This window comes from Scleropages formosus, chromosome 12 (assembly GCF_900964775.1).
Source record: "Scleropages formosus chromosome 12, fSclFor1.1, whole genome shotgun sequence".
NCBI lineage: Eukaryota > Metazoa > Chordata > Actinopteri > Osteoglossiformes > Osteoglossidae > Scleropages > Scleropages formosus.
The window spans coordinates 1,553,238-1,563,265 of record NC_041817.1 but is presented as its reverse complement, the minus strand read 5'-3'; the positions used below and the strand labels follow the sequence as shown (position 1 = coordinate 1,563,265).

General features: G+C 43.9%; 1 protein-coding gene across 3 annotated transcripts; it reads left to right on the top strand.

The window, feature by feature from the left end:
- The first annotated feature begins 1,930 nt into the window (after positions 1-1,930).
- On the top strand, positions 1,931-8,659 carry c12h7orf57 (chromosome 12 C7orf57 homolog). Of its 3 annotated transcripts, none has more exons than XM_018741542.1 (8): positions 1,931-1,949; positions 2,622-2,660; positions 3,533-3,709; positions 4,238-4,340; positions 4,772-4,916; positions 5,887-5,975; positions 7,046-7,146; positions 7,929-8,659. In XM_018741542.1, the coding sequence occupies exons 2-8, from the start codon at positions 2,624-2,626 to the stop codon at positions 7,979-7,981; spliced, it is 705 nt and encodes a 234-aa protein (XP_018597058.1). In that variant the 5' UTR covers positions 1,931-1,949; positions 2,622-2,623; the 3' UTR covers positions 7,982-8,659. The 3 variants fall into 3 exon arrangements, with proteins under 3 accessions (XP_018597058.1, XP_018597057.1, XP_018597056.1); XM_018741541.2 differs by lacking the exon at positions 1,931-1,949 and adding an exon at positions 1,963-2,041; XM_018741540.1 differs by lacking the exon at positions 1,931-1,949 and adding an exon at positions 2,152-2,362.
- Positions 8,660-10,028: the final 1,369 nt, after the last annotated feature.

The window sequence follows — 10,028 nt, the reverse complement described above, 5'->3', positions numbered from 1 at the left end:
TCAGCGGATCAGAAAACCATCGGTCAGAAGCACGTTTCCTCCGTGCTCCTTCCCACATCGACCACCTGGTGGAAGGACGGCCACGGCTCACATCTCATTGAGTCATTCTCACAACATACCCCCACTGACCACATCCCACATGATCTGAAATACTGGTTGGCACCCCGCATCACAACTCAAGCCTCACATCATCCCACATCTCAAATAACACTTCGTCCCACGTCATCTCAAATCTCAGATGTCGCATCTCGCGACGTCCCATCATCATCATCATCATGATGGTCATGTCCCTCAATCTCGTCTCTCACATCCAAACCCGTCTTCTCGCATCTGACCTTGACCAGGTTACGGCTCTCTTCGTCCGTCCTACTGGGCTACAATTTGCTTTGAGAAAAGTACACATGATATTTGGGAAAAAAAAAAAAAAAAAACTTTCAAGTGGGATACTGGTCGCACGTTACTACGTCCACATTGGAATCATTTGCTGTACACTGAACTAAAATGTAGTAAATAAAACTGACCGACAACACGAGAGGAAAACTGAATAATTGTTCGCGCTCAGTGCATTTTTTAAAATTCTTACTATTATTAAAGCTTTTTCTCACGCTGACATGTGTTTACTCTTACTGTTACTGTTACCGTGTTAGAGGGGCCGTAACAGTTCTGCACAGTAACTTGGGACCAGTAACACTGTGTTTCTACACAGAGGACCTCAGTAAATTGTAGAGCTGCACTGTGAAAACAGGAAGCTTCTACCCTTACAGGTGACATTTAATCGCGTTCATTTACAAAGAAAATGAAAGTTTACGCTACAGTCGCGCTGCCCTTTTCTCGGATACTTCGCATCAGAAATAACTCGTGTACTTTACACTGCCCTCTGCGGTGTCGGAGGACCACCGAAAAGTCGTTCAAAACACACCGCAGCCTTCACTATAATACTACTGAGTCGCCCGACTCTTTTATTTTACATATATTTAGCAGACGCTTTTCTCCAAAGCAACTTCCAATGGATACTATTAGTGTTATCAGCTCATACACCTTATTTACCAAGGTGACTTACACTGCTAGATACACTACTTACAATGGATCACTCATCCATACATCACTGGAACACACTCTTTGTCACTCACACTATGGGGGAACCTGGACAGCATGTCTTTGGAATGTGGGAGGAAACCAGAGCACCCAGAGGAAACTCACATAGATACAGGGAGAACATGCAAACTCCACACAGATTAAGCAGGGATCAAACCCACATTCCCTCACACCACCCAGGCACTGTGAGACTGCAGCACTACTCACTGTGCCACTGTGCCACCTTTCTGTTTTTAGTCCAAACCTAAACCTTTTGGCTATGATCAAAGTGTAGTACCTAATACTGCTCATCAGATTTACTGTATCCTTTAGCCCTATGTTCATCTTACGTTAGCTGTCACATAGTATTATTTTAGAAAGTTCTTGTACGATTTTAATCATATGGCCTTGTGCAGGCCTTTCATGCTGTGGAACCCTAATACTATGAGCTGCAAAGATGAAAAAAAACTAGGAGCTAAATGATAAATACTAATGAAGAAATGTCAAAGAACAAACTAAGCAGCCAAAATTAAAGCAAAAAAATCACAACTAAAAGAGCAAATAAATTATTTTAGGCACTTGATGAATACAGATTGTTTAAATATATGTTTCAGTTTAATCTAGAATGTTATATACATATATATATACATAACTAAGCTATCCATTGCATTTCTTAGCATATTTTCACAAGCATGATAGATAGATAGATAGACAGATAGATAGATAGATAGATAGATAGATAGATAGATAGATAGGAATGAGGCCGTTAGCAGCGGTACCCAGGCCTCCATCCTCCGTTTCTCATCCCCCCGTCGCCATGGTAACCGGGCGGCCGGATCTCTTCCGGAAACAGCGAGGCGCTGGACGGCGAGCAGGTAGGTACACTGCTGTGTCCTCAAAACGGACTAATGGTGTTGTTTACAAAGACAGCGTCAGTTTAGGACCGGCAACGTCGTATTTCGAAACGGTAAACATTACGAGCATCCTCAAGCCGGTGCTTTTCCCCGTCCGTCGTTGTCCGTTTTTTGGCACTTTTTTTTTTTTCTTTTTTTTTTTTTTTTTTCTCCAGCTATTGTATTGTTCACGTCGCGCGGCCGAGCGGAGCGCGTGCCGCGCACATCTTTTGTGTTCGCGCGCGAGGCTCGCGGGAGATACGACTTTACTTGTGACGCTCGAGTGTTTAAAATGAAATGTTAACGTCGTCAGCCGGCGTTCATAATGTTCTAGATCATCTAGTACTAGATGAGCACTGAAATGTGATATAGCACCAGCAGTGTATTCATGACCGGTGTGTGTGTGTGTGCGTGCGTATATAATATATTTATATATATATATGTATGGATATATATTGTACTGTATATGTTTGTTTTTTTCTTTCTTTGTTTCTGTTAGTGCTCTGGCCTCAGCTGCGGGGCTCCCTCTCATTCGTGTCTTATCAATAGCGAGCCAAAAGGGCCTTTTGAGGCTTTTCCCAAAAAGTTATTATGTGATAACCCCCCTTGTCCTCCTTCCTTTTTGTCCTTATTGCTCTTTTATGTTACCATCAGTCATGAGTGCCAATACAAACCACCGGCGGCTGAAACAAGGTGAGTCCTGCTGCACACGCATCGCTCGCAGTCCATCACTCCTCCCTCGTGCTTCGTCGCTCGTAGCGCCGTGTTCCGCAGCCACCGTTCGTTCCTCAGTCATCGGTCCTCGTTCATCCCTCAATGTATCATTCTTCGTTCCTCGTTCATCACTCACAGCACCACATTATGCACCCCCCATCACTCAGTGATCGCTCCTCATTCTTCGTTCATCACACGTAGTGCCGCATTTGGCATCCATCAGTCCTCAGTTCTTATTTCTCACTTATCACTCACCATTCCACATTCCACCCTTTAATTATCCCTTTAACAACCTGTAGGTATCGTCACGATGACGGCACAGAGCTTTCTTTTATTTTCACAGAGCCTTTTTATCATTAATCTGATTTTAGTCATAGAGAGCAAAGCGGCTGGCTAATGTACTTTATTAAAGGCAATAATATGTGCTTTGCGAGAGGGTATGATAAATAAATTGCATTTTCTATGAGGTGTACGTCGCTTTGGAGAAAAGCCTCTGCTAAATGAGTAAATGTGCATTATGATAAATATAATGAGGATGGAAATACCGGCGCAGCTGGTAGCCTAGTGTTCGGGGCCGTCATTTCGTAATGTCAGGGTGCTTGGTTCGGATCCCCCTCCTGATCCTGTGCCCTTTATTAACTTTCCTTCACTCGGGGCATTAGCAGTACCGTGCTCTTCAAAAGGGTCAGTCACTGAAAAGAAAATATTCTAACATTGTAAGTCACCCTGGACTAAGGTGTCAGCTGAAGGACAATAACGGTAATGATAGGTAACAAAGACAATGTCACAGATGAAACTGGTGATATTTGTTTAAAAACAAAGTTACTGGCAACATGTGTTTCTATTTTTAGGTTTCCATGCTTACAAGCAGAGCGCAGCTGGTGCCAACGGGGGGCCGAGCTCTCAGATCCCCGGGCTGTCGCCGTGTGCCAACGATGTCCCGGAGGAGAGGACCCGCGGCCGGCGCGTGGGCATCTTCGAAACCGATTCTGATTACGTGAAACTCGCCAAACAAGGGGGGCAAAAAGGTCATTCCAAATAGCTGAGTTTTAATAACTCTAATATTTGTTTCATAAGAAAAAGTTCACACCACAATAGCTGGGACAGCTGGTAGCCTAGTGGTTAGTGTGACTCTCTGTGGATGCAAAGGTTGCAGGTTCAAGTCTCACCTCCAGCTGTAGTATCCTTGAGCAAGGTACTTACCCTGAATTGCTCCCGTAAAATTACTCAGCTGTGTAAATGATCGTAACCTTAACATTGTAAGTTGCTTTGGAGAAAAGTGTCCGTTAAATGAATAAATGTACTTCTGCATTTACAACCGGAGTGTACTTTTTTGTTTCGGAGCATTAGTGTTGATCTTCATTCCAAAACTCAAAGTGCTGGCATGCACATACTTTCCTTTTTTCGTATGCAATTTGTGTTTATTCATCTCCACAAAGACTGATTCTACAAAGTGTGGGAAGTTCCTGTTTTTCTTGGTGCTTTCTTTGTCTCGTCAGATGAATGGAAGTGAAAGAGGAGCACTGACTCCTTGTTTGCTCTAATGTTTTTTGCAGGTTTGCTATGGCACGAGGAGACCTCTGTAGCCCCCAAACCCAGTTCTCAGTACAATGTGCCGGACTGGTTCTCCGCCGACTCCGAGGCTGAGCAGAAGACTAGGTAACAGAGCCCATGAGTGCCAATCTGGAAATGAGTACCTTGTGACTTGCTCCACATTTTCTTTTATCTTCTTTGCTGTGTAAAATCTGATTGCATTTTTTGTTAGAATTTAAGAGCTATCTCTGATATCTTTTAATAATTAACTACTGATTTTCAGTCCCTTAAATGCAGTTTAAAGAATCTTGTTTTTTTTTTTCTTCTTGCATGCATCAGATTCCTTTGCTCAAGAGTCTGTAAAAAATTTCTTGTTGTTTAGTTTTTAAAACAGAGGCGTCCAGAATGCACAGTTCCATAGGTGCTTTTTCAGTGCATCGGTGTTGCAGATGTGTTTTTTCAGCCCAACGTGGCCAACAAGTGTACGCATTTTAGACGTTCTGGTTTAAGCAAACGGTGTTGGGAGACCGGAAATTATGATGGTTTTCTACTTGCAGCCAATCAAAAAGATCAACCCCCGATTCTAAGACTTCCGGAGATTTCAAGAAAAGTCCGTGTAGCCCGCTAGACGCTCCCTTTGGGAGTGATAATAAGTCAGCCTGGGAGCGAGAAGCTGATAGCTTTGCTTCTGGTAAAGAGAAGGTGAATGGCCAAAGTTCACTGGTGCTGCTGTGACAGTGTACCTCTTCCTACATTCTGTTCTGCCACCCCCACCCTTATTTGTGATTTTATTCATCCATTCAAACGTCGCATCCACCAAATAGGGAAATGATATCTTTTTACAAGTGCACTTACTCTGTATTTTGTGTAGGAGGCAGTTTCAGGCAGCATTTGTTTGTTTTCTTTATGTTTTAATGTTCTGGAATACATGTTTCTCCATCTCGTATCATACTTCCATGGAGATAGGTGTGTGTGGTATTTGCTGTGTAATTTCAAGTACTACTGCAACATGAATGTGTAAAGAAAACGCTGATGTTTGTTATCGTGTGGCTCCTTGTGGTGTTAATATAACGAGTTTAAACGTCATTTAGAGCCAAAGTCTCAAACTCTTTCCATCCCGTTCCTTTGATTGAACTTGAACTAGCAAGTTGGTACGTGTACATTTCCGTTAAAAAACTGTAAAATATCTTTGAGTGGCACAGCAGGCAGAAATGAATCAGGGTCCCGGCCTCACAGAGCCGGGACCCCGATTCATTTCCCTGCTGGGGTACCTTCTGTTTGGAGCTTCGGTGTTCTTCACATGTCTGTGGGTGTGTGGCACATGATGTAGCTACTTACCACAATATAACACCTTGCAAGTTAGGGGTTTGGCCACACTAAACTCCACTGTGTGTGTACGTGCGTGTGTGCGTTCCTACCAACTTGGCATCCTGCTCAGTGTTACCAGGATAGACTCTGGCTCCATACACCCGTCAGCATGGATAAGCAATTTTAGTAAATAACTGAATAAATTAATGAAATGTCATTTTTTTCCATTCATTTAATTCACTGGAGCAAGAAAACTTCACACACTTTGGAATGAGTTTGAGACCCGATATTGCAAGTGAAATGCCACCTGCATGCAATATATTACAAGAAAAGCTAAGTTTTTTCGTTATATTTTCCCCTAAAGAAGTCCAAAGTCAACCAGACCGCTGAGCAGATGCAGAAATTATCTTTAACTGCTCCGGATTTTCAAGAAGCGAACAAATTCAAGAGAAAGTGAGTACCCTGTGTAAAAATGTGAGTGTGGTACTTTACCACGAGAGGGCACTGTCATTTAATGTATCAGTAGTGCGACTGGACACCTACTGTAAGGGTGTAACCTTTTAAGATACCTTTTCTATTAGCAAATTATAATATGTAACGCAGGTAACGCAACAGAAAGCGCAATGTTTAGTTCAGGCAATTTTCTGAAAATTGTATTTAGTAAAGTGGTTCGTCCAATGCTTCCGTTTCTGCCTAATGTGTGAGGAAGGTTAATGAGTATTAATGAATGTTACAAGTGGGAGGTAAATAGTTTCAAAGATATGCAGCTTTTTTAAATTCTGGTCTATGTGACTGTCTTACAAGGGAGGTTAACCTCGGGAGTTGCGGGCAGAATTACGTCGATTTTCACGTGTTCCTGTTACATCAACGGATCAGAAAAGGTCCTCCTGCAACTTCAGGCCAATGACTGTAATACATCAGAGCTCATATTAAACGGAACAAGTAGTTCTAACTGTTTGACTCTTAGCCGTATTCATTTTCTGTACGCCATCTGAATTTTTCGTGCATCCTGGTTAGCTGAGCTGACATTCAGCTTTTCTTAAATCATTTTTGAGCTTTCCACAGTTATTTCCCAGTGTTTCATTCACTTGTTTGGCTGATGAAATATTCAGCTGCGTGCTCATTCATATATAGAGCCCTTAACATTTGACATTTAAGTGAGGACGTGCACGTTATTGACTTACCCATACATTACGAGGGGGGCGCGGCGGCACAGTGCATTGGACCAGGTCTGAGGTTCAAGTCCCGCTTGGGGTGCCTTGCGACGGACTGGCGTCCCGTCCTGGGTGTGTCCCCTCCCCCCAGCCTTATGCCCTGTGTTGCTGGGTTAGGCTCCGGCTCCCCGCGACCTCATATGGGACAAGCAGTTTCAGACGATGTGTGTGTACGTTACAAAATAGCGTCTGTGATAGTATGTTGATTTTTGCAAGAGAATTAATTTGCCCTCACAGTCGAGCATGTTGACATTTCCATGTGGTCAGCATTAGCACAGTGTTACATGGCGTTGTCATATGTGTCTGCAGGTCCTATGACAAGAAGCAACCACCCGTGTCCATGTCAAAGCTTCTGAGTTTTGGATACGTAGAGGAGATTGAGAAGTCTCCCAATGATGACGACGCATCAAGTAAGGCTCTTTATTGAAACGCTGGGCATATGTGTTCATTCTTCCCGCATTTAAACGTGTGAATGAGGTGAACCGAAAGATGGTCAAACATGGCATCGGCTCCCAAGCTAATGATCCTATTCATGGTCGTGGTCGTGTTGGATCTGTGACTGCAAAAAACTGATGAAACGTGCTAACTTCCCATGGTATAAACAAAAAATAAAGTCACAGTACACTTATTCATCGACACTTTTCTCCAAAGTGACTTTCGGTGTTAAGATACTTAGAATTACAGTATTTATTCATTTCTACAGCTGGGTCATTTTTCCTGGCGCAATTTAAAGCAAGTACTTTGCTCAATGGTACAACTGGAGGTGGGATTCAAACCTGAAAACTTTTGTTCCGAACGCAGCAGCTCTAGCCACTATGAGCTGGCCCATGCTACACACACACACACACACATTTTCAGAACCGCTTGTCCCTTACGGGGTCACGGGGAACCGGAGCCTACCCGGCAACACAGGGCGTAAGGCCGGAGGGGGAAGGGGACACACCCAGGACGGGACGCCAGTCCGCCGCAAGGCACCCCAAGCGGGACTTGAACCCCAGACCCACCGTAGAGCAGGACTGCGGTCCAACCCACTGCGCCACCGCACCCCCCATGGCCCATGCTACAATTAATTGAAAAAAATCAGAACAATGTCTTGCAAACGCAGTAATTTATAAGAAGGTTTCCGTAGGCGTTCATGCCATCTGGCGTTCTGTGCGATCGGACTTCGATTTGATGCCTTTCTGCGCTGCAGGCATGACGTCGGAGCCCGCCAGCACCATCGCGCTCGAAGAGGATCTGGAGTAAAGCATTGTGGAACAACAGCTGTGCTCACACTGTGCTGTGGAGCTGCCCTTATTCCGCTTTCTGTTTCCTTCAAACTACCACGTTCTTAGCTGAGGTGTTCATTTCAGCCTGTTTTAGTAGATGCTTTCTTTTCTCCTCATTCGCAATGCCTAGTTCAAGCATTAGTTCTTATATGGTGTTTTTAGATATAGCGTCACAGCACACGAATAAGCAGGAATGTAATGAAGCACGATTCAGCAAACAACAATAAGGGCTTGTGCTGCAGTAGTCAATACAGTGAACCTCCATATGCAAAAGGCAGCAGTGAATTTGATCTCTGGGATTTAAGAGGAACAGGTCCTGACACTCCGGGCTAATCGTAAACGAAGGCCAAAGTGTCCACCTACGCATCTGAAAAAAAGACGAGCGACCTCTGCTTCCAGTAGAACACGGATTGTAAAAACGACATTTTTTTTTTTTTCTGCAGATTGAAAAGTACATTCTCTGTCAGGGTTGACCCGCCCACGATTATTCATTACCCTCTTGTTAGGATTTTTTTCGCCGATATTTATGTCGGAATCTTCCATTGAATAGGTCTTCCATTTTTCAAATTGTGCATCTGTTAAGTCTTAATGTGCCGTTATTTTCTCGTTGATGTAAATTTTTATGCCGTGTTTTTCTTAATTGTGAGGTCTTCCATTATTTCTACCTTATGAAGTGAATTGTTTACTTGTGTTGCTATTCAAAATAAATTTGCATGTGCATGAGAGCAGTTTGTTCATTCCTATTAAATAAATGGAAAACAGAAAAGGAAAAAAAAAAAAAGAAAACTTTCCCCATTGAGATTCTGTAATGAAATGGGCCAGTGGAATTAAAGTGTCAATTACTGTAGCATCGTTCTACAAGCCTCGGGGATAACCTGAAGAGCTGAGAGCTGAGCGCTGCATAGGCTCCTGCTGCGCGCCACTAGAAATGGTGGTGTCGGCAAACTAACCGCTTCCACAGTCATACGTCTGCATCTAAAGCTCTTTGCTGTGAAAGGCAGCTTTGTTAATTCTGAGACGTGGTATGTTGATCTGGAGAAAAGTATTTGCTAAATGGAAATACAGATTTATTTCTTCTCAAAGTAGTTCAGGTGAAAGCTGACGGCGCAGGTAAAGTGAATTGGGTGTACGCCGCACGCACACACACACACACACACACACACAGATACACAGTGGAGGTCTCCAGGGTGACTGAAAGGAGGCCAAGGAAGAGGGGGGGCGAAATGTGCTCTTCAGAGTAACTTGAGGACACCACAAGCGGATGAGATTTCAGGACACGTCAAAGCAGGTGGAGCTTCCGCTAGCGGCAACCAGTCCCTAAATACACTCTCATCGTGTCCCCTCTGGTGCGCGCGTGCAGAAGAGAGCCTCACCGCATGCAGCACTTTACCTACTCGGCGTGCCATTAGATGTGGGCTGCCGGAAAGAGCACGTGGTGCGAGGGACGAGTGTAGCCGCATGGATGGCCACTCCACGCATAAAGTGGAACCCATGTTCTCCATTAGTGTTAGCGTCCTACGGTGGGCCGGGGGGCACCTGCATCACCTTGCAGGTTTCCACGACAACAGCCTGACCATCCTGTTGTATTAAGCGGCTGCGGCGTAGCCATCGCATGGCTTTCCTCTGACTACAGTCTACGGTGGTTAAGATTTATCTGACCCTTTGGCTATTCATTCATGATTAAATTTAGCTTTTGCAACATTAATTTTCTGACAGTTTCATGCCTTTTTTTCCTGAGTTTGGCCTTAATGGTCTTGTTCTGGAAACAGTAATATAAACTAAATTTATTATTGAAAATTAATTTAGAGAACCTCTTTTATGAGCCAAAATGAGTATTTCTTAAACGATGATTAAAAATTCTATTGAGAATGACGATCCTGACGTATGATGCAGAATATCCGCGGGGGGGACATCCGGTCCATTGACAACACGCATCTCTACGGGTCTGGATGTAGAGGTCAGTCTGGTCTAGATGGTGGACCTTTTCCTTTGGGCAGGTGGTGACAACCAAAGTGCGGCTCAGG

Coding starts and splice junctions, on each gene's coding strand:
- c12h7orf57 (XM_018741540.1), top strand. Junction 3,710..4,237: donor CAAACAAGGGGGGCAAAAAG/GTCATTCCAAAT, acceptor TGTTTTTTGCAG/GTTTGCTATGGCACGAGGAG. Junction 4,917..5,886: donor TTGCTTCTGGTAAAGAGAAG/GTGAATGGCCAA, acceptor TTTCCCCTAAAG/AAGTCCAAAGTCAACCAGAC.